Source organism: Caretta caretta, chromosome 2 (genome assembly GCF_965140235.1).
Source record: "Caretta caretta isolate rCarCar2 chromosome 2, rCarCar1.hap1, whole genome shotgun sequence".
Taxonomy (NCBI): domain Eukaryota; kingdom Metazoa; phylum Chordata; order Testudines; family Cheloniidae; genus Caretta; species Caretta caretta.
Genome location: NC_134207.1, coordinates 248,144,356 through 248,169,698, shown reverse-complemented (window position 1 = coordinate 248,169,698; position 25,343 = coordinate 248,144,356). Strand labels below are relative to the sequence as shown.

Here is a 25,343-nt window from a genome sequence, read left to right as displayed (position 1 = left end):
CTTATTCTCTTTCTCCACACCACTAAACAGTCAAGTATATGCATTTATTTACAGACAGGAAATAATTACATAAGCATAATGCAAGCAAACTATTGTCGATGGCCTATAGATTTTGGCAAACCAGACATTTAATTTCACCCCTTCTGTGGTACCAATGTCTACAGGCTTTACACTCAGGCCTATAAATACCCCTTCCTCTCTGATCAGGGCCATCCCACATTCCTTCTTCCCTTGATTCCAAAGGTCTTCTACAGCCCTCTCAAAGAATGAGCTCTTTGAAAAGTCCCCTTCATTCCCCTTTTGCTCCTGACAAACCCTAACTGGCTTCTGGCCCTAGGCTTCTCCCACAGGCCCTTCCCAAACAAGACAGCAGCCATACCTGTTTTCCCTTAAGTCTTCCAGTGGAGAGACTCCCTGCTCTCTCCTGGGACTCTTCTTCAGCCAGCCCTCTACAATGGGCTCCGGCCCTCTGGAAGGAATAGTCAATCCATACTCTCCCTCCCCACCCCCAGTCAGCCTCCTGCTGCCAGGCTTTAAAAACATCTTTAAAAACAATGGATATATGGACTGTAATGGACTAAAATATTTGTTTCTTTTTTTAGAAAGGAGGTTGTTTGCCCATAGGCTACAGCGAACAGCTGTTAGAGGAAGAGGGAGTGAGGTGGCAAGAGATTGGAAGAGGATCACTTTGCCTACAGAGGAAGAACGGACACAAAATTAAAGCAATCTTATCAATGGGAAATCTGATTTACTGTTTAATGACTGTGAAATATTCTTTTACTGTTTGTCAACTGTACAGAGTTTGTAAGGAATGCCATTGTTTGTTACTTTTTGTCTGGTTTTATTAGATCAGAGGAAGGATTTTCTGTGATTAGTACAAGAGCTGAACGCCTGGGATTTCACTCTTTTTTTAAAAATGTGAGTGTGATCACAGAATCATAGAAATGTAGGGTCAGAAGAGACCTCAAGAAGTCATCATGTCCAGCAGCCCTCTGCACTATGGCATGTGGAATTATAACATTGTATAAGTATAGCGTTGTATAAGGGGACATGCTGGATACATTGTATATGAGAGGGCATGCCAAAACATGTTACAAAGTATCTGAGGGAGCACACGTAGGGACAGTTAGCTTTTGAATGGAGAAGCAATTAAGATAGAGCCAGCACGTCTAAGAAGCAGGCATCAGAATGGAAGGTGTGAAGGGCAATTAGTTAAGTTAACTGGAAGCTGTTAAAGGAGATTGTTAAGGGTGGCAGGTAATTGAAGATACGTGACTGGTCTCAGGGATCTCGAAGGGTGGTGACTAAAATCTTTTTTCTTCTTTTGTCTGTAACTTCTCTGTAACTTGTTCTCCAAAACTGTATAAATTAAGAGACACAAGCCCCACTCGGGGGGGCTCACTTCTAAATGTATTAGCAGAGCAGCTTTGCTAATAAAACAGAGTGGTCTGATAAATTGTCAGTCTGAGTCAAACTTTGACAATTTGGAGGTTCCACCGAGATGGCAAGCGGCTTCACTGAGGCTGTGTGATCCCTGACTGCCTTGCAGGATGATCATGGCAGCCAGCGCCTGGACGCTTAGTCCAAGCGATCCTCCACAAGACAGAAAGGTACACAGCAGTAGCGCAGTTTAAGCCATTGAACTTGTTGGTTCCCACTCTGTTCAGGTAGGGGTCCTTGGATCTAGCTTCTGGAATCAGACGTCTCAAGTAATTATTATTTTTGTGCTTTAACCGGTTTGAGGACTGTCTTGTCTTTGTGTCTATCAGTCTTCCCCGTGGTGTGTGTGTGAATTTGGAAGCCATCTCTGTCCGGAGACTGGCTGACCAAGGGATCCCCGTCCCCACGGTCTGAATAAGTGGAATCTGCACAGCTGCAGCCACACCACGCCTTGGGTATAACCCCTGGTGTGAAAGCAAGGGCAGTTGAGGCAGTAGCCTGTGGGCTCCTTTCTGTGTGTTGCACCGGGTACCGCTCTGCTGAGCCCGAATTTCCTTCTTGTGTGAGTGCTGTGTGAAGTCCTCCTGGATGGGTAATCAGAAGTCTAAGGTAGAACAGTTCCCTAAGGGAACTCCATCTTATTTTATGTATTTAGGAGGGGTCCAGACTCTTGTAGGTTTCTTGAAAAATGGTCCAAATTAGCTCTAGAGAACCCCAAATTACAGTGGCCACTGTTAGGTTCTTGGGACAAGGATCGAGTGGACGCTTTAAAAAGCAAACTCGTCCTCCCAAAAACCAAATTGGAGAGAGGAGAAGTAGACTGCTTCATGCAGTGGTGGGAAGAGGCAAATCGTAGATGGACTGAGTCAAAACTCACCTCTCTTAAAAATTCTATCAAAAAACTAACTGTTCAATTGGATGCAGTCTCTCCCACCACTAGTCCGAGCACTCCCCTTTGCCCAGTCCTGTGCAATGATCCGGATCAAACCCAACACCCACCATACTCCTGCGCAAATAAGAAATCAGAAAAGGAAAAATCTTCAGTGACTACAGATAATGAAAGTGAAAAAGATACCCTCATTGGCCTCGCAGCTCTGCAAAATATTAGGAAGAAGAAATCCAAAGCAGACTGCAAAGATTCTCTTGACATCTCTTCTTGGAAAAGAGAACCTGATGGGAGGTTAATGAGAGACTCTGATCAAACTGTTGTGGCACCCTTACAAGAGTCCTTAAGATGGGAGAAAGTGAGTCCATATGGGATTATAAGCCCTGGACTCGTACGGAACTTTTATCTATAGTTAAAAGTTTTCCCAAACCACAGGAAAACTCTGTCAAATTTGCTGAGGAGTTTCTGTTAATCTGTGAAACCTATGAACTCTCTGAGACAGATCTCCTCCAACTGTGTAACTTGTTAGCTCCTGCCAGTTATTATGAAAAATGGTTGGCTGCCGCAGACTGGCCAGCTGAGGCACGCCACTCAACCATAAAAAGAACTGGCCCAGATTCGGCATACAGAGACCGGTGTATGGCTCTTTGGAAGTGCCTGCATCAAGCCATTCCCAAAGTGTGGTCTCCTAAAACAAACTGGACAGCAATACGTTGCTATAAGCAAGGGCAAGGAGAAAGCCCAGGCGACTATAGGTCCCGGCTAACTGATATTTTCCTACAACATTCAGGAATACAAGAGCCTGATGTAAATGGGCAGGGGGCCTTGGCACATGCATTTGTTGATGGTCTTCTCCCTGCCACAGGCAGCATGTTAAAACGAATAAGTGTGGGATGGGAGACTGAAACCATGGACAAATTGCTGGCAGTAGCAGAGCATTGCCACCGCACTTTAAAAGGAAAGGAGGAACAGTCCTCCCAAAAGTTAATGGCTCTGCAGATACAGCATTATTCAGGACTAAGCAGACCACACCGGGGACAGGGACGGGGTTGTGGAAGGGGGCGAGGGGGCTGAATTAACTGGGGTTTGTAACTACTGTAAACAGCCTGGACACTGGAAAAAAGAGTGTCCAAGATGACCTAATAATTGTATGGGAAATCAAGTGAACCCCCCACTGGTTCCTCCAGCTGATCCCCAACCCTATTTTTCACCCCAACAATGACGGGATGCTGGGGAACCTCACAAAGTTTTAGCTCCCGTATTACCTCTGTCCCCTACTGGAGAATGTGTCCTGACTGTAAATGATCTCTCTCTCCCTTTCCTTGTTGATACTGGAGCTTCTCTTTCTACAATCCGCACCACTGACTTGCCTGAGGTTCCCCGATCTGGAAAATCTGTGTTTGCTGTTGGCATTACAGGGATCCCTACCTCTTTTCCCCTCTCAAAACCTTTGTCTGTTCAGGTCGGTCCCCTCTCTGAGGAGCATGCATTCCTCCTCTCTGATTCCACCCCTGCAAACCTTCTGGGACGGGACTTGCTGATGCTGCTGCAAAACATGCCGCCACTATAAAACCGTCACCAGAAGCGTTTCTTGGTCCCCTCTCTGTCTCTGTAATGCCACCATCCCTGTCTCATCTCGCTCAGCTCCAGGATTCTGCCCCAGAAACAGAGAAAGGCTCCTGGAGTGCTTTGGGTTACTCTTTGCATTCTGATTCCCTTTGGCGATCGCCCACCAGTACCTTTGTAGCCCCCCCCCTCACTCTACCCATCTCTAGCCGCCCTGCTACATGGTGTTTCGCATGTCGGCAAGGAGGGGATGGTCTCTGCTATGAGTAAGGCGGGGTGGTGGGCTCCCCATTTCAGCTCCTTTGCAACCCGCCACTGTGCCGCTTGTGTTACTTGACAAAGCCACAATGTAGGCAAATCTGTAAAAGTAACACAAGGGTTCCGGGGTTTGCCTCAAGCACCTTTCCTACACTGGCAACTTGATTTTGTACAAATGCCAAAGTGTCAGAAATATGAATTCATTTTAGTTATAATATGTCTGTTTTCGGGTTGGATTGAAGCCTTTCCCTGTCGCAAAGCTGATTCATTGTCCGTTGCAAAATGTCTGTTAAACCACATTATCCCTACCAAGGGAATTCCTGCCACTTTGTCTAGTGACCGGGGAACACATTTTACTGGAAAAATTGTTCAACATCTAAACCAGGTATTACATGTCACCCACCTGTTGCACTGCCCTTACCATCCACAGAGTGCAGGGGCAGTTGAAAGGCGAAATGGTGTGCTTAAAAATAAACTGGCAAAAATCTGTAGTTCCACAGGGTTAAACTGGCCAGCTGCTTTACCACTGGCCCTTATGGAAATTCGGTCATCCCCATCCCAGAGACACAAATTGAGTCCATTTGAAATCATCATGGGATGCCCTATGCGAACAATGGCTACTATTACCCCAGCCCCAGACCTAAACCTAACTCACAGCACGTTCCTCCAGTACTGCAAAGGGTTAATGCAAGCTGTGAGCTCCTTCCATTCGCAGGTGCGAGCAGCTTGGCCGACGGAACCCACCTCTGCTGCCTGTCACACTCTTGAGCCTGGTGATTGGGTCTACCTGCGGCACCACCTTCGGAAGCACTCCTTGGAACCCCGGTGGAAGGGTCCACACCAGGTACTGCTCACCACCCAGACAGCAGTGAAATTATCCGGCATCGCTGCATGGATCCACGCCTCACAGTGTAAGCCAGCACCACCTCAAGGGGACCAAGCACCTCTGCAAGACCACGCAGAACCAGCTTCAACCCCAGAAGACAAAGAGGAACAGCCTGCAATACCTTACAATCTGCGCTCTCGTAAGGGTTGCCAGAAGCAGAGGGTAAGCAGACAGCAGGACCCAACAAACAAGAAGCAGTAGTGAGCCTAGCGCCTGCTGCCTGGTGAACGTAAAACCGTGACTGCGGTTCCCTCGAAAGGGGTTGTCGGAACCAGAAAGGGTCCTGCTTCCAACATGTGTCCTTTGAGAAGCTTAATCCTCAGCTACTGTGTCCTGAGGGCCTGTGGAATCCAGAGTGCAAATCTAATGTTGTTAAATGTCACCAGTGAAAGCAATGAAAAAGAACGATTGATGTATGGAATCCAGTAAGTCATTGGTCATGGGCGTAGCCTTGACCAAAAGGGGGGATTGTGGAAGTATAACATTGTATAAGTATAGCGTTGTATAAGGGGACATGCTGGATACATTGTATATGAGAGGGCATGCCAAAACATGTTACAAAGTATCTGAGGGAGCACACGTAGGGACAGTTAGCTTTTGAATGGAGAAGCAATTAAGATAGAGCCAGCACGTCTAAGAAGCAGGCATCAGAATGGAAGGTGTGAAGGGCAATTAGTTAAGTTAACTGGAAGCTGTTAAAGGAGATTGTTAAGGGTGGCAGGTAATTGAAGATACGTGACTGGTCTCAGGGATCTCGAAGGGTGGTGACTAAAATCTTTTTTCTTCTTTTGTCTGTAACTTCTCTGTAACTTGTTCTCCAAAACTGTATAAATTAAGAGACACAAGCCCCACTCGGGGGGGCTCACTTCTAAATGTATTAGCAGAGCAGCTTTGCTAATAAAACAGAGTGGTCTGATAAATTGTCAGTCTGAGTCAAACTTTGACAGGCAGGACCAAGTAAACCCACACTATTCCTCACAGGTGTTTGTCCAACCTGTTTTTAAAAAACTTCCAATGATGGGGATTCCACAACATTCGTTGGAAGCCTACTCCAGAGCTTAACTACCCTTATAGTTAGAAAGTTTTTCTTACTATCTAACCTTAATCTCCTTTGCTGCATCTTAAACCCATTATTTCTTGTCCTTTTTCAGTGGACAGGGTGAACAATTCATTACCCTCTTTATAACAGCCCTTAACATATTTGAACAATTACCGCCCTCTTTACAACAGCGCTTAACATATCTGAAAACTGTTATCACATCAGTCTCCATCCCATTCCGTATGCATCTTATACTCACGTTTGCTTTTTTGACTATGGTTGCACATATTGAGCTGAGGTCTTCACTGAACTGTCTAAAATGACACTCCGGTCTCTTTTCTGGGTTGATTGGCCCCAACAAAGGCACTGGATGCTAATCTTTAGCCTCAAGTCAGTTTTTACAACTGATTATAAACTCCAGGAAACAGACATTAATAACATTTGCCTGACACAACCTGATGTGTTGGATAGTAATAATGGGTTTGATGCTTGTGTGAATCCAAGTCTAGAGGCTCTCCTTGACAAAAAGTATTTATATTCACCCTGACTCATAAGTTCTATAATGGCTTCTCTGCAAAATATAACCACTTTACAACACTTCCCGTGTATGTCATATACATCACAGCAAGTGCGTAAGTGTCCTACATGGATCTGCAATATGTTCTGTATAACTAATTTTACAAAATGCTTTTCCCACAGGGCTTGTAATGTCAGCAACAGCTCCGCGTCATCTTTAAGTTTAAGTAGTTTAAATTAGTTATGCTTTAAACACTTGATGTTCTTACAACGTTGTCTGCTTTCCTGTGCCTCCCATACCTCTGATTTTGAACAGCAATAATATGGAAATTCCTTCTCATCAAGATTCTGGGATGCTGCTATCTCTTCAATGTTGCAGCGTTAGAAGCCATGCTACTTCAAAACACTTATCTTATTGAAGCAGGACACTTTGAACACCCTTCCATATATTTATATTGCCAGTTTTTAATACAGGGAATGTTTTCATAATTACTGAAAGAATTAACTTCTGACTGCTTTTTGTAATTATTTCTGTTCCAAAAACAACAAAAATAACAAGCATGCACACCGCTCTCATCAAACCTCCCTCTTCCTCAGGACATTTTTGTTCCTCTTCTCTGGACTTTCTCCAATTTCTCCACGTCTTTGCTGACATGTGGTGCCTAGAACTGGACACAATATTCTAGTTGAGGCCTAATCAGCGTGGCGTAGAGCAGCAGAATTATTTTTCCTGTCTTCCTTACAACAATCCTGCTAATACAGCCCTGAATGATGTTTGCTTTTTTTTTTTTTTTTTTGCAACACCATTACAATGTTCACTAATACTTAGCTTGTGATCCACTATGACCCTCAGATCCCTTTCTAGTACTCCTTCCTAGGCAGTCGTTTCCCATTTTGTATGTGTGCAACTGATGGTTCCTTCCAAAGTGGAGAACTTTGCATTTGTCCTTATTGAATTTCATCCTATTTACTTCAGACCATTTCTCCAGTTTGTCCAGATCATTCTGAATTTTAATCCTATCCTTCAAACCACTTGCAACCCCTCCCAGCTTGGTATTGTTCACAAACTTTATAAGTGTACTCTCTATGCCATTATCTAAATCCTTGATGAAGATATTGAACAGAACTGGACCCAGAACCGATCCCTGCAGGACCCCACTAAATATGCCTGTCCAGCTTGACTGTGAAGCACTGATGACTACTTTCTGGGAGCAGTTTTCCAAACAGTTATGCACCCACCTTAGAGTAGCTCCATCTAGCTCCTATACTGTACAGGCAGTCCTCAACTTTACGACATTCGAGTTATAGCGAACAGCACTTACAACATTTATAAATTGTCATTGTGTTTCAACTTTACGACGCTCCATCCGGCATTGTTTCTATGGGAAATTCGAGTTACGACATTTTCAACTTAAGACGCGATTTTCAGGAAGCAATTGTGTTGATGGTCCGAGGACTGCCTGTATTTCCCTAGTTTGTTTATGAAAAGGTCACTCGAGACAGTATCAAAAGCCTTACTAAAGTCAAGATATACACATCATCTGTTTCCTCCCACCCACAAGGCTCATAATCCTGTCAAAAAGAAAAGGAGTACTAATGGCACCTTAAAGACTAACCAATTTATAATAAAAAAAACCACTCCATATGGCTAAATGCAGTGCCTTGCATAATGACAGGTTTCAGAGGAGCAGCCGTGTTACTCTGTATTCGCAAATTGGTTAGTCTCTAAGGTGCCACTAGTACTCCTTTTCTTTTTGCGAATACAGACTAACACGGCTGCTACTCTGAAACCTATCCTGTCAAAGAAAGCTATTAGGTTAGTTTCACACAGTTTGTTTTTGACACATCCATGTTGACTGTTACTTATCACCTTATTATCTTTCAGATGTTTGCTAACCGATTGCTTAATTATTTGCTCCATTATCTTTCCGGGTACTGAAGTTAAGCTGACTGGTCTGTAATTCCCCGAGTTGTCCTTATTTCCCTTTTTATACATTGGCACTATATTTGAACTGGACTCTCTCACCCATTTTCCATGACTTTTCGAAGATAATCGCTAATGGCTCAGGTACCGCCTTAGTCCACTCCTTGAGTATCCTAGGGCAGGGGGTCTCAACCTTTTCCTTTCTGAGGCCCCCCCCCCAACATGCTATAAAAACTCCACGGCCCAACTGTGCCACCACAACTGTTTTCTGCATAGAAAATCCAGGGCTGGTGTAAGGGGGTATCAAGGAGGGCAACTGCCCAGGGCCCCACACCACAGGGGGTAACACAAAGCCAAGCTGCTCAGGCTTTGGCTTCAGCTGCAGGCGGCAGGGCTCGGGGCGCCAGACTACAATCCCGCATGACAAGACTCTGACTTTCTGCCATGGGCCCTAGCAAATCTAATGCCAGCCATGCCTGGCGGACCCCCTGAAACCTGCACACAGCCCCCCAGGGGGCCCCACACCCCTGGTTGAGAACCACCGAACACATCCTAGAACAACAGGACCTGGTGACTTGAAGACATCTAACTTGTCTAAGTCATTTTTAATTTGTTCTTTCCCTATTATAGCCTCTGATCCTACCTGCCTTCATGGGATCTGCAGAACAATTGATCGCAGTCCTCTTTATAACTGTCCTTAAGACTATCAGGTCCCGCCATCCCTCCTCCTCGCCCAGTCTTCTTTTCCCCAGACTAACCACGCACAGGTTCTTTAATCTTTCTTCATAGGGCAGGTTTTCTAAACCGTTTATCACTTTTGTTGCTCTCCTCTGGACTCTCTCCAATTTGTCCACATCTTTCCTGAAGTGTGGAGCCAAGAATTAGACACAGTATCCAGCTAAGGCCTCACGAGTGCCAGAGGTGACAGTTGCCTCCTGTGTCTTACATACAAACTCCCCTGTTAATACACCCAAGGACGATATTAGCCTGTTCGCTGCTGCATCACATTGTTGACACATACTCACTTTGTAATCCACTATAACTCCTAGATGCTTTTCAGCAGTACTACAACCCTAACCATTTATTCCACATTTTGTGGCTGTCCATTTGGTGTTTTCCTTCCTAAGTGAAGTACTTTGCACTTGTCTTTTATTGTCTTGTTGAATTCAGACCAATTCTCCAATTTGCCAAGGTGGTTTTGTATTCTAATCGTGTCCTCTAAAGTGCTTGCAACCCCTCCTGGCTTGGTGTTATCTACAAATTTTAAGCATACTCTCAATTTATTATCCAAGACATTAATGAAAATACTGAATAGCACCATATCCAAGACTGACCCCTGCAGGTCCCCAAGAGATACAGCCTTGAAGTTTGACAGTGAACCATTGATAACTACTTTTTGAGTACAGCCTTTCAACCAGTTGTGCACCCACCTTCTAGTAATTACATCTAGACCACCTTTCCCTAGATTGCTTATAAAATGTCAATTGGGACAGTGTTAAAAGCCTTTCTAAGATTGAGATATATCACAACTACTGCTTCTCCTCTATCCATTAGGCCAGTAACCCTTTTTTCCTCTTTCTTTTGATTTAATTGGTTTAATTGGTATTCACCCCAGGAAAAAGAGGCAAGCACCGCACCTTACTCAAGGCTAGAACAGTTCTGTTTTACCCATAATAATGATACATAGGGAAAAATATAATGCATGAGCAAAATATACTGGGTATTAATGGATACTTATTGTTTTGAGCCATCCATCATTTTAATGGGGATGAATAGTTGGGAAGCAAGAGGATTGCAACTACTATCTGCGGCCTCTGATTAATGCCCTCACCCTGCCCAGAAGTAGCTGTTCAGAACACTGTTCTGCACAAATGAAAACATGAAAGAACAGCTTGCTGGAAGTTGTAAAGACAGCACTGTAATATAAGAAGTAGCTAGTCACACGTCTGACTAGCTGTAAAAAGCAAAGGAGGGGTTTTACTGGTTGCAAGTTCATGAAGGGAGGTGAACCATATCATTCACAAACATATTCAATATACGAGGGCAGATTGTCACTGACCCCATTGTGGATGGCAAGAGTGAGAAAGGGCACATGAATCCTTTCTGCCTGTCTCACCAGGCACACTGCATGAGGGCTAGGGACAGTTACAGTCCCTGCACTTGATCAAATTGGAGAGAGTCCAGAGGAGAGCAACAAAAGTGATAAACGGTTTAGGGCTGGCTCCTTTTGCACAACTGAAGAGTGGGGAGGAGCCATGTACTGATGCAATCTATCCATATCATCCTACAGAGCCATCCCTGGGGACAATGAAATGTGTGCACTCCTCCTGGTTATTGGAGAGCTGGGGGAGTGATTTTTATTTAAAGCCTCTGAAAAGAGGCTGTAAAAATGACATCATGAAGTACTAGGCTCATGGTCTTCGATATGTTTAGTTTTCAGGTCAAAAATTGTTTTTCCTGACTTCCACACATGGGAACTCAACCGGAGATAAGGAAGTCAAGAGCTTTCGTGGTTTGAGCATGAGCATTGACACCTGTAGTAAAGGGTCCACATTCAGAACCGAGGTGTCGATTCAGCAAGGCACTTAATCATGTTTGTAAGTTTAAGTGCATGCTTAAGTCCATCCACATTCAGCAAAGCACTTAACCTGCCTTTAGCTGAACTTAACCACATGCTTAATTCGTCTGCAAAATTAGAAACTTTAATAAGTCTGCACTGGATTTTCAGTAAACCTGTACTGTACCCAATTTCCACAAGCCGAAATGTATGCTTGTTTTGAGCGCACATCACCACACTTCTGTTTTTACACCATTACTTACTTGACTATAACTATTCTTTTAAGATTTTAGTTTCCTAATTTTTTTCTTTATAATTTAATACAATTATTAGATTATGCACTTTTCCTTTAAGACATACAGTAGCACTGAAATAAATCCAGCTGATCCATGTCAGAACTCATATGAGACCATAATATACCCATACTTTATCTGGCATTTTAATCTGATCAGCTCCTTTGTATCACCACTGATAACCCAGTCGACAGAAAGGCACCAGGAAGGAAGGTTCCATGTGAATTTCAGAAAAAAAAACCTTGATTTTCCTTGTTATCCTATTGACTATTCAGGCCAGATGAGTATTGAAGAATAAAATTGTCTGCAAACATTTAGGAGTACTTCTAAACAGAATTTTGCTTTGAGTAAGTTCTACCCAGTTTGTATTCACTTTTTGTGAACACTCATGTAAGCAAAGTATTGTTCACTCCATGTTCATGTAAAGCAAAATTCGGGCTGATGGCTGACATTTGTTTAATCATGATGCAAAATACACTTCAGGCGGAACCAGCAGATCATCCTACCAGGGGACAGAAATAGCATGTGATTTAGGTGACCAAATATACTTACCTGAATATATGTGTTTTATTAAATTATGTTCATATGCCTGAGCCACACTGAAGAAGACATTGCCTACATCTAATTAGCAACAATGAACTAATGAGGACCCAATCCTCAGAGCACACAACACACCCATTGACTTCAGCAGGAGCAGGATTGAGCCCTACTGCTCACCTGTGTAATTCTTACATATGGTGAGGAGAAGTTCTTCTCATGGGTAATCCAGTGAACGTGGTCAAGTGGCTGGGGACCAAGCCTAGGACTTTGTATTCAAGTCCCTGCTCTGACACAGACTTCCTGTGTAAATTTAGGCAAATCACTTCTCATCTCTCTGCTTCAGTTCCCTACCTGTGAAACTGGAGTAACAGCAGTTTCCCCACCACACAGGGATGTTGTGAGGTGCTCAGCTACTACGATAAGGGGGCCACCTATGTGCCATTGATGGGTGAAGTGGTATGAAGTGTGAATAAGGGATACACAATTGGGCCCTAAGAAATAAAGCAGCAGCCACAGAGAAATTAAAGAACAGTGAATTAAACTTCTGCCAGTGAGTTAGATTTTAATACTACTGAAAAAATGTTTTGTGAGACAAATGAGTTTGATAATTATTTACTTGTATTTGGAAAGTTGTTAGTAGCTTTAGTAGCTACAAATTGTAGCTAGTTGTAGCAAATTTTGTTAGTAGCTACAAATTGGTAACTGAAGTCTGAAAAATTCACTGATATAATTTCCATCAGACATCAGAAAAATCTGCCCATCTGGCTCCTCTGATATTATGTTTGATGCTGCCAGGAATAAAAAATAGTAATTAAAGCTACCCAGTGCATGAAACACCCACACTCCCTTGACTTCTCATAACAGTGTCTATTTTTCATACTCACAAACCAAGACCTGGCCTGTAGCTGGCCTCTTCCTCCAGAGCCCCAACCACATGCTCTTTCAATGAAGGGGCATCTATAGCCTTAGGGGAAAGTGCAGAGATGCCACTTTGGCTTCCCTTCCCCATGTACCTGCACTGATGAGTATCTGCACTTCTTCTAACCATTCTGTGCTTACTGTAAAAGCAGTGAGGATGGTACAGAGCTAGTTATTGCTGAAGAGCAGTTTCCTAAAAATCAACACTTTATGAAAACACAGCTTATTATTTCAACTGACAGGACACACCAAGATTATAAATGACAAACTACTTGTTATAACTGCGAGGTAAAGTGCCAACATTACACTGTTTGCATAGTGATCTCATGGTGTCTATAATGAATACGGAGGATTAAAGTACCCTTTTGCTAGACATTTCAGATATAGCACTGATGGACTGCAGCTGTTCCCACTTATATTAACTGCCAGCAGCATTAATGAAATGTGAGCACCTAAGTTGTAGAACAAAACTCTAGGAACTATCTTGTACTGGTAAAGGATGTAGCAAATTGTGCAATCTTTTTATTCTGTGGCTGTACAGCACCTAGCATATGACTGGGGTTTCTTGGCATTGGCACATACAAATAATTAACAATAGATTGTTAGGTATTTAGTAGACAGACACCCAGGTACTTGCAAGGCCCCCAATCACTATGGTGTCTTAGAGGCTAATAGGTTTTCTCCTTCTCTAGTTTATGTGATTCAATGATTTTTCTCGTTTTCTCCACCTTTTCCCCCCAGATAAAGCTTCCAAGGCACTTGGGGCAGGGGAACCCTCACAAAAACAACAGCTTAGACCTTGTCTATATGGGGTATTTGTCCCGATTAAAGCCATCAGTGTAGCTGAACCAGTACCCTAATGGAGACAGGCAAAGTTGCTGTCTGGGATTACCAGTGAAAATAGCAGCTTTGCCAACCTAAATTAAGGGTTTGCACTGGAGCAGGTACACCAGTGGCTGTAATCAGGGAAAAGCCACAGTCTAGATAAGGCTTTACAAGTGTTTCTGGTACCCTCACTCCTAGCTCACCCCGAAGCGTGCAGATACATGGGATGTTGGAACCAGTACTGCCTCCATATGTAGTGTCCCATGGCATGACGAAAGACTTTGCTATCCACTCTGGGAGTGTGAGCTCCTTCCTCCCTGGTAGGGTCTGCATCATCAGTGACACAGTAAATGTAACTCCGTCTCAGAAGGTAATTGCCATCTGCCTGTTTGATGTTTGTAGAAAGGAGATGCCCTTTCCTGTAGAAAGATCTTTCGGGGAAGAGGACAATGTCCAGATTAGCAGACAGAGAAGCACATAAGAAGGTCAGCTTCCTATTCTGCTGTCACATGTCCTTTTAAGATTATGCCAGCTTCTTGTGACACAATGCCTTAACATTCTGTTATTATGCATTATAGTAGACCCCACACGCTCTAGACCCCACACGCTCCAATCATAGTTGGGGCCCCACTCTGCTGGACATTGCTCAAACAGACAGTAAAAGGCAGCCTCTGCCCTGTAGAGCTTGCAGTTAAGGTCCCGATCCTGCAATATGATGCACTAAATCAGACTCTACACTGTTGAGGAGCCCCACTGAAGTGAATACCAATATCATACTAAGACATGATGTAGATGGGTGTAACAAGCAAACAGAGGAGATGCACAAAGGAGGACATGGATAGCAGTGAAGAAAATATGGTTATACAGATTTGCTAAGAGCACGTTAGTTTGCCATTACCAAATTACATGAAAATACTACCACATTTCATCAGAAGATTAGTATTTTGTGACACATGGTGCAAAGTGGTATTTTGTGGACTTTTAAGGTAAGGGTTTGATCCATGAATACCTTGGAAGTAAATGCTTATCCAGTAAAACACAAGAACAATTCAGAAAATACTAGGATCGCTGGCAATATTGAAAGGAGCCCTGAGTGGAAATACAGCAAATAAAAAACCTGACATAGAATATCACTATTCCCAGGAAATGAAGCTCACTTCTAAAGCTAAAATGGCCAAAAACATTCATTTACCTTCCTCAAACCTTGATGAGTTGAAGCACATTTTGCTGCAATATTCTCACTCTGAGACAGAGAAAACAGAAGACAAGAATTTGCTACCAAATGTTTGGTGCTCAATCTTCACTGACACTACAGCCGGCTAATTTAAATATGAAGAGCTGAAGCCAAATAGTCTAGACTGGAGTATCTGAGGGGTCAGAATTTAGGTTAACAAATGCTGCATAATATTATCTGAACAATAAAGAGCAGTCTTACTACAAAGGATGGATCCCAAGTCTGCCCGTTAAACTGTAAAACAGGTGCAAAGAGAGTGTGTGGGAGAGGCGAATTTATCCCTCCCCTAAATGGCAGTATAAAATAAAATTAGGATGTAAGATTTGGGGGTGTCTCTCAGGGCAGTTTTTAATTACATGCTTAGCAGCATTTTTGCATATAATCATTACTTCAGCCTCTTCATTTGGCATCTACCTATTCTTTTGTACCACAATCAAAGAACAAAGGTCAAATCCTGTTGAAAGTTAATTCGGGCACTGGAATTGAAAATAGCTATTTTGGTGGAGGACTGGATTAGTTCCACACCACCACCCCCAGGTTTGAACTGTCTGCATAATCTGTTTGAAATTCTGGTTACTTATTAAATCAGATCTTTGTGGCGCAGCACGGAAGGCACTTGAAGAACACAGGTGAATCAGTATAAAGTTTGAGGGAAAATTCCAAGAATATAGGTCTCCTTTTGAATGGGTGGATTCCAAGAGGTAGGGTGAGATGGACAAGATTATCTCTCAAACTAAGTTGTTGATTGGCTCTAGCAGGCAAATAAAAAGAAAACTTTTATGATTGACACATCTGTAACCCTCCCAAACTTTGACCAGCTGATCTCCTCCTCTTGCTTTGCAGAGAATGATTTAGGACCACAACTAGGAGCCAGAGTACATACCCACTCCCTGTTCAGCACCTCAAACAACTTGTCCTGTCCTTTCTCTCTTGACAATGGGAGGTACGATCAGGAACTCAGGAAAGGACACCAGTCTTCTAGGAAAATGTTAACAGACACAGAAGTACAACTGTGCCAGGGATTTTGCAATTATTACTCACTAGTATGCTCAGGGGCACCTTCTAACACCTTACCTTTGGGATCTAGGAAGGAATTTCCCTCTGCATGTGATTAGTCCTATTTTGGAGAGCTTTTCTTCTTCCTCTGTTGCCTCCAGTTGGTGTTGAGTAGATATAGTATTGTGTCAAGGCATTTCTATATTTATGGCTAGGTCTACACGTGAATACATTGTTTTGTTGCATGTTTGGAGAAATTATTGGTTGATTTTAGAGCAATGTTGAGGTTGGCAGAAATCCACTAGAGTTTCTGATACCATGGTTGGCCTCATAATTGATACCTAACCCAAATACAGAATTGGGAATAAGTGAAACATGGGAGGCAGTGAATGTCATTTACACCATAACATGAGGATGCCTGTTACTATTTTACAGATTCTGGACATCCCTTCGTTAGGACCAGTTGTTTTTACTTTTATTTTTTAAATTTTCAATTAAGAAATCTCAGAGTGATTCATAGATTTTAACACCAGAAGGGACCATTCTGATTGTCTAGTCTGACCTGCTATAAAACACAGGCCACAGATTTCACCCAGTGATTCCTGCATCGAGTCCAACCTTGTGGTTGGACTAGAACACAACATTTATGGTAGGGACAAAGGGAACAGACAGTAACAGCTTCCAGCAGAACTTTCCCGATATTCCTCTGTTCCATCTAAACATGTACAAGCTATCATTATATTTTGTGGTCTCGACAATGGAACAGCATGCTGGCTGATGACAAAAGCAGATTCTGACTGGGCTAGGGCTTCCAAGCAGAAATAATTATTTTCTTGTTCTAGTTTAAATACATCGTTACCAGCAATACCTGTATGTTGATTTAACAAGCTGAATTCTTCAAAGGTTTTGGAATACGTTTGAAATTCATATCATTATCTCCTTACAAAACAAAGGTGAAGTCCCAGACGTTCTAGCTGAAGTCTGATCTGAAGTTCACTCAAGCCAACAGGTCCCTTTGCTCTTCAGAACTGAGACTGTCTCATACTCTGTGTTTGTATGGCATCTAGCGCAATGGGGCCCTATCTTGTCTGGGGCCTCCATACGTTGCCATATTGCTAATAATAAAGTAATAACTTACAATGGACTTTGGATCAGGACCCTAAGGCATAGAGAGTAGCTTTAGCATACTTTAAATATTTTAATCAGGCTGAAAGCAGTCGTGTGTCTCACATAAATTTAAAAATATTGCCAACATTTTCAAATGCCGGGTGCCTAATGTAAGGCACTTTAAGCCCTAAATAAAAATGGCCCATGGTGCTAAGGATACACAGCTCCCACTGACTTCAGTCCTATGAAAACTGGCTATTATTTTTAATGGCAGCTGTCTGGTTGAAGCTGGTTAGAATAAGACACGAGGAGATGGACTAGTGGGTAAATGAGGCAGTCAAAAGCACCTGATAAAGAAATGTATTACATGGCTCAGCAATTTTCATGCTAATGTAACCTGAACAAATGAGGCATTCACATTCAACAATGAGCTATCTTCAAGGTGACTCATCAGCAAGGAAAAAGGAAAACTTTTGTATATAAACAGTTTGCCCAATATATAAAGCACCACTTTGGGGCAGGTAGAGTCAGCAGGAGAAACTGCAGCATCATTTGAGAAATACAAAATCTATGTGATATCACGCATCTTTGACTGCTTCAGCTGACCTCTGCCCACTAAGCCAGCTTCCTATGACTTGGTCTCACGTTCCAACCACCTAAGCAGCTTCACACAACCACTGTTTTTTAAAAATGTGCCAGAGAAATGCTTCCTCTTTCTTCTCCCAAATGTGGAGCTTCCCAACAAAATGACACCTGCCCCAGGCTCAGGATGGGCAAGATCTAGCCCCTGTGCCAGTGACTGTTCCCAAATAAAAATATCAAACTCATTTAAGATGTATTATTTTGCAGCCCTGAAGTAGTTTTACAGCATTCGATAGATGAGACTCTCAGTACTTGCTTCTAGATCCGCAATGACCTGAAATATTGGACCCAAAATTAATTAATTAATTAATGATTGCACGTGCATGTGTGTATATAGACATATATACACAGAAAAGCTATTTCAGGTCATTTTTACAAGTTGTTGTAGCCCCTCTGCCTTTGGACTCATGGTAACTAAGGGACCTGGCTTTACAGGTAAATGGATAGGAATAGTAACCCCAACAATATGCTTACACAGTCTCTAAAGGATTCCTAAAATTATTTTTCTATATGTGGCACACGCAATATACTTGATGCAGTTCAGTGGTATAAAGGCTTTAATTGGTACTCATTTGAGATGACCTGAATAATGCACTTGTGGCTTCGCCATTTGTAATTAACGTGACCGTTCCAAGTTCATGCCAATGAAATCTTTCTACCACACAAGCATATATTTTATTATAGGTCTCACAGCCAGGGATGTTCTTAGATAAGGCAGCCTAACACTTTCCTTTATCAGACACTCTTCAGTTCCGTATCACTTTGCCAAACTTTAATCATTCAGAGTGAAATATTCCTTGTCCGGTGTCTGCCTCAACCTTAACTTTTGGGGAAAGTTTCAGCTAAAGTGGTTTGGCCATTTTCAAGAATGAGCTTAATAAAAAGCTTTGTTTTGCTCAACAAAAAAAAATTCTTACAACTGTTTTGTGGAGAAGCCCTAGCACTCCCTGCTTTGGAGCAGGGACTTACAATTTGGCAGAGGAGGGGGGCCTGCCCCAATATCATGGATGTGGATGTGCCTTTTGATGTCCCCATGAAAATGTCCCCAAATTCGGCCAAATTATGAGCCTCTAAAAAAAATAAATCCGAGTTTGCATATGCTCAAGCTAGATTTGTCAGAGCTTGGAAGCTAAGCTCTTTGGAAATTCTGTCTGTTCCATTTCCTTGTAGCTCCTACATGTCAACCGGCCTGCACATGGCTCCATCCCCACAGAGCATGTTCCAACCCTAGGCAGCAGTAAGTGAGCAGAACTTTCCTTGGAATTGCTCCTTCTAGCAGCCACAGACACTATGGCACCCAGCACTGGAACTGAGAGCAGGGAGACTGTCTCTCTTTATGCTCTCAATGCTTTCCTCCCACCCCATCCCAGCTGATGCCCAGGCAGAGTGGAGGACAAGGAGGAAACAGCCTGAATGAAATGCGGGGGCTGGCGGCGGGAGAGAAGAGGCATAGGATGGGGACAACACTAGGGTCAGGAGCCCGGGAGGGAGTAACAGTGGTAGGAGTAGAGGGGAAAGAAGTTGAAGAAGGGGGATAGTAATGTGAGTGGAAGAGGGAGATCAGATAGGAGCAGAAGGGTGAAAACGGGCAGAAGCACATGAAGGGTGCAGGTGCAGGGGAGAAGGCAGGAGAAAATAGTATGTGATCATATAATTAAAGACTGTATGATAATACATACACAGATAGGGGTTGAATTAAGGTTGCCGAGGCCAGCATAGGCACAGTGTCCACTCATCCACACTTAACATGATGACGAGGAGAAAGAAAGAAGCTGGGGGCGGAGGGGGAAGATAATTTATTTATGATTTATTCAGGGTGCAATAAAGTATTACAGCAGTATCCACAATCAGGTAGGCACGGTTCCCACAGGCAGTGAAGACAAAATCCTTTCCCTGAAGAATTAATAATCCAAGGAGAAAGAAAGAAATTCGCCCTCAGCAAGTGCAGAGCAGAATGTTTCAAGGCTTCTGTAGAGTAAGGAAATTATATCTTCTTGTCAACTCATGTCACGTGAAACAAGTAAAGATCACATAATAAAAGGGATGCAGTGACATTCTAACTTTAGAACCTAACATGTACTCTCTTTAAAACAAAGTAAATTTCACACAATATCCATTTCTTCTACAGTATTTTGTTTGGTTTCACAAAATAAACATGGACTGATTTTTCTTTTAAACCATTACTGTACATTTTATATGAAAAAGTCAGAAAATGTCTATTTCAAGTATGCCAGATGCAATTTACCTTATTTTCAGGAGAGTAGAAAGTATTTTGCGGATTAAACATATTAACAGACACATAACTAGATAGTGTCTATTTAACAAAACAATTATAGAACAGTTTGTAAACAGAAGTTTTTCTCAGTTAGATATATTGCAAGCTCCCTGAAAAGGCTGTAATCTGTATTTTGTTAAATGGCACTTCTGACCATTATTTAAATGGAAACGAAAATATACCTACCTGCTAGGTGTGCTTTCAAACCTTCATAGTTTCTTCAATTTGATATAAGTTATCTGCATTTCTTACAGCACCAAAGTTCAAAGTCACACCCACCACTGCTAGAGAAGTTGCAGCTCTAATAAAACTTCTCCCAACAAGGTGTGGTCAATAATTTAATTACATCCTTACTCTAAAATTTTAGGGGGAGTGGGACTCTCTTGTAATTTTTCCTGTCCCACTAACTACAAAATCAAGACATGCTGAGTTCCTGCAGATTCTCCAACTTTCCATTTACCAAGATTGGAATTTTCAAACAAGCTTTGCTGTGAAACAGTCCGCAATATCTCAATATGTAAATACTGTAACATGCCACGGCACTAGTAAAAATACATCTATTTGAATTATACTTGTAAAATTTGCTGAAATATAGACTTTTATTACATTAAATCAGCAGTTTTCAAACTGTGGGTCGGGACCCCAAAGTGTTTTAATGGGGTTGCCACTGCTGGTGTTAACTTGCAGGGGCTCTGGGCCAAAGCCCTGCGTGGCGGGGCTCAAGCTTTGGCTTCAGCAGAGCTCAGGCTTAGGCTTCCGCCCCCGCCAAGCAGGCTCAGGCTTCGTCCCTCCCACCCCCACCCTTTGGGGTCATGCAGTGATTTTGGTTGTCAGAAGGCAGTCACGGTGCAATGAAGTTTGAAAACCCCTGCATTAAATGATGTATATATTTTTCTTTCTATGGTACATTTGAAACAAAATAGAAGTTAATGAAAGAAACTTTATATAGAGTTTCTCAGCTTTTTTGAATTTTAATTGGTAGCTTTATACATATCATTTATTATATTTGTTGTTCTTGAATGTATGCTTGTGATAACCCCCTCATAATATTTCACATAAATATCATTCTATATAAATATTTAATTTAAATAGGACAGCTGGCTATACTTCTCTAAAATATGCCATGTTTTTATAGGAGCATTATTATCATGATTTTCAGGTCAAAGCAGATTGGGGTCAGCAACCTTCGGCACGCGGCCCATCAGGGTAATCCGCTGGCGAGCCTTGAGACATGTTGTTTACGTTGACCATCCACAGGCCCAGTCCCTAGTGACTGCGGTTTGCTGCTTCCCGCAGCTCCCATTGGCTGGGAACAGCGAATCGTGGCCACTGGGAGCTGTGGGGGGCCATGCCTACGGACAGTCAATGTATACAAAATGCCTCACGGTCCGCCAGTGGATTACCCTGACGGGCTGCGTGCCGAAGGCTGCCGACCCCTGAAGCAGATGTAAAACTCTTATCTATGTAGTAGCACCCCAGTTCTGTGAACACACATATGCTACTATAGGAAGACTCAAGCAAGCATGTGCACAAATGTTTGCAGCAGCTGGCCCTAAGGGTTAGATTCTGCCAGTGCTTACTACTAGCACAGTGCTTACGCCTTTGAGGTGCCCCACTGACGGCAGTAAGCACTACACCCAGTAGTAAGTATTTCCAGCATCAGGCATTTAGAATTTCTGCCAGCTTCTCTACTTGCTGTAGCGGCATTCTCTGCTGAGAGCTAATTGCCTCCCCGAAGGGATAGTGGTGAAATTACAGAGCTGGCACTGACCTTAAAAATCATCACAAAGATATAGCTAGATAGCAAAAATTGAACGAATTCTAAGGAAACTTTATAAACCAGTGAGGTCAAAAGAAGTTTAAAAAGGAAAGAAAACACATGACACTAGGTAGATGCAGACTGTAAGGGGAAGTTGACCTTCCAGTAAACCATTTCTATCTGTTTATATTTGTTAACCTACTGTTACTAACGGCACTATAAATACAGGCCAAGTACTGGCACCAGTATCCTCTCTAGAACTGAAAAGTTTCCCCAGCTGCAGCAGAACAGATTATGTATATTATAGCAGCTTTCAGCTAACTGTATTCCTCTACAGAATTGTGGTTTCAGTCATTATGGAGGCACATCTGATAACTGCATAGTTTTTTCAACAAAGGACAGCCAGCATAGCATCCATGCAGCTCTCAGGAATTCTACCAGGACCTAATTGTTTTATATTAGGCGCACACAGAAAGCCACACACTCGTTTGATGTGACCGGAAAATACCACATAAAACGAAAAAATATTTTTTGTTAATCTGATAATAGGCTCAATAGAGCTTCTCAATAAAAATATGTTTTTTATCTTTCCATGCTGGTGGTCCCCTGGATTGATTAATTCATTTCACGTTAATTTTACTTTAGATCTGCTGACAAAAAAAATGACAATGGATCCAGGAACTGAGCTGTGAGATACACTGTTCAGCTTCAGGCTGTTCCATGGGTTTCATTTAGAAGAGACTCCTCGAGAGAGAGGAGTAGGAGGGGGAAGCCCAGCAGGATGGAGAATACAAGGTAAGGCACTGCTGTGATTGTGAGTAACATTAACAGTCTCTTGGAAAGCCAAAGGAATCTGTACAACGTCCTACTTCTGTCATGCTCTGCCAAGACACTGCTCTGCATCTGAGAGTTGGAGCATTTCTTTTTACTCTACCAAGCCGGTCATTTTTTTATTTTTATTTTTTAAATGTTTCCACCATAAGGATGGTGGCTGTCATTTCTGAAAAAGTCATTGGCGGTCACAGTGAATTACTGCCTTCATAACCAATTGAACTTTCAGTCATTAGAACTGGCTTGAGGAAGACTCTAGGAAAAGTAATATTTTACCTGTTATGCCCAAGGATCTTTGGCTTTTCTCCATCTTCAGAAGAGTGCTTGAAAAACAAACTAGTTTAAAATGAGAGTGTAAATCTAGTGGAGACATGTTTTCTTTATGACCCATAAGTCTAAATCTTCAATGTATTCCAAACAATTGATTTTTTTAACTGAACTTGTTAGCTACAAGGATAAGCAATACCCAAACTCACGGTCTGTTCACCTCTTATTTATACACTACTGGCTTGATTTTCAGTGCACAACTCCAGCTGAAGTCATTGAGAGCTGCAAATGCTCAGCACCTATGAAAATTAGGCCCTATATCACTGATACGCGAGAACGCATAATAAGCTGAAGTTATAAAATACCCTGTCTGTGGTGATCTATACTATTATTCTACTGGCACACTGTCACTGCCATCTCTTTCTGCTAGTTGGGAAAATGGACAAGTGGTGCTAAATCTCTGCCCCTCCCTTTTTCCCCCTGAGAACTATCAATATGGTTCTTTGCTGTTGGCTGAAAAGGCATGCAGGAATATGGTTACTGATTTCTGAGACAACTCTGACGCTCAGCGGATTGCTAAGCTGTGTCTGTTCTAAATGTAATTTGTTGTTCAGACTTCCAGCAGAGACTGTGATACAGTTCACTGCCCCTATGTTCAAAAAGACTCGGCTACAGTGCAGGGAAATAAAACAATTGCCATGCCACAAGCACATTTATTTTACCTGCAATCATCATACCACTGAGGGGGTAAAAACAAGAAGTACATAAACTAACCTAACCTGAGCTCTAGATTCCCTAACGAGCCCAGCCTCTAGAAAGTTAAAAGTAAACAAAACTTACTCCTGTTTAAATACAATTACAGATCAGGGATTAAGAATTCCCACAAAAACAGCAACTCCTTGTGTTATGACTCTAATCTGAATAGTAGCTCACCACAATAATCTGAGCCTAATGCTGCGGACACTAAAAGATCAATGGCACAGCAGATGCCTTATGTGGATATGTTTCAATATCATGTACATAAAACATATCTTAGAAAAATATGTTCAAAATCAGCCCATGATATTTTCCCCTTCCAGCGTCTGACTACACAGCTAGGGCTAGAGCCTGTATCATTTGATAAAAAATAAACTCACTACAGGAAGCTGGCTAGATTTTGCACCTAAGCAGAAACAGAAATAGAATTCTTTAATTATTAAGGAGTATTTTTTTAAAAAGGTAGCTTTTCCTGTTGTTAATACCCAAAATCAGATTACAGTGCAGCTCAGATTAATATTTCAGCATCTGAGTGGAAACAAATGTCTATTAAACTGCAGGATGGCCTTTATAACGCTTTATAAATAACCATGTCACCTCTCTGCCAGGTGCAGTTGTGACGACTGATTCAGAATGCTAAGTTATTTAATCAAAGTCACGTGTTTACAAGAACATTGCAAAGTGAAGATCAAGGTTAAATAGTGATCACTAAATCCTAGGCAAATAGATGACCCTACAACCTTGCAGTTCTGACATGCTGTCACTGTAATATATAGTTAGGGCTTCTGATTCTCGGTTTTAACCAATAAACACAATAGTGGTTATCCAATAAACACGAGAAAAACACCAGAGATGCATCTTGTGTCTACTTGGAGCAGTAATGCAGACTATGGCAGTGTGATTTCTAAACTGCCCTAACACGTTGCACATGTAACTGGTCTGTGTAGATCCTGATGGTGCGCACTCAAGGTTCCGTAGTGCACTTTAACATAGCGCTGTTTGGGAACATTATAAAGAGATTACTCAACACAGTACATACTACTGCGATGAGCAATGTACATAATACATATGCATGTAATATACATATATGTTGTATAATATATATCTTGTATATTGTATTGTTATACATTACTTATTACAGTGTATACTAAAAGAAAGCTCAACCCCCCCCCTGATTTTGGGCATCTAAATAAAACTCAAAAATTGCTAAAAATAAATAGTGAAAAATGAAATTAATAAACCCTACAAAACAGAAGCTCCAGATATAGTAATCAAAGATTACGGGTGATTTCCCCAGGAGATTTTTTTTTTTAATGGATACGAAACTCTTCACATGTCAAAAAAATAGTCAAGTTAGAATAATCAAAAAGTTCAGTCATATCAAAAGAGATATTTATAAAAAGCATCCACATGAAATATCATAGGATATATAAAAAATGGTTACTAACCTTTCATAACTGTTGTTCTTTGAGATGTTAGTTCATGTCCATTCCATGCTAGGTGTGGGTGAGCCGCGTGTACTGTTGCCAGAGATTTTGCCCTTAGTGGTAAGGCCAACTCTAATGCCCTCTGGAGTCACATGCATATGCATATATATAAGGGGCACTGCCAGGCCTGCACCTTCTCAGATCCTTCTTGCTCATAACGCTGACAGAGGGGTAGGAGGGTGGGTCATGGAAACATGAGCAACGCATCTGAAAAAACAACAGTTACGAAAGGTTAGTAACTGTTTTTTCTTCTTCAAGTGCTTGCTCATGTCCATTCCATGCTAGGTGACTCAAAAGCTGTACCCCAGGAAGTGGGCTCAGAGTTCATGGACATGCTGACT

At 42.1% G+C, this 25,343-nt stretch overlaps 1 protein-coding gene across 11 annotated transcripts in view; it reads right to left on the bottom strand.

The window, feature by feature from the left end:
* The window catches only part of DIP2C (disco interacting protein 2 homolog C), a 483,413-nt gene that overhangs the window by 283,156 nt on the left and 174,914 nt on the right, over window positions 1–25,343 (bottom strand). For 2 of the 11 annotated variants that reach the window (XM_048837654.2, XM_048837659.2), the window contains exon 2: window positions 24,964–25,209. The exons of the other annotated variants lie outside the window; for them this stretch is intronic. In XM_048837654.2, coding sequence (XP_048693611.1) covers window positions 24,964–24,970 — 7 coding nt within the window. In that variant the 5' untranslated portion in view covers window positions 24,971–25,209. The remainder of the gene's footprint in view (window positions 1–24,963; window positions 25,210–25,343) is intronic. 11 annotated transcript variants of the gene reach the window in all.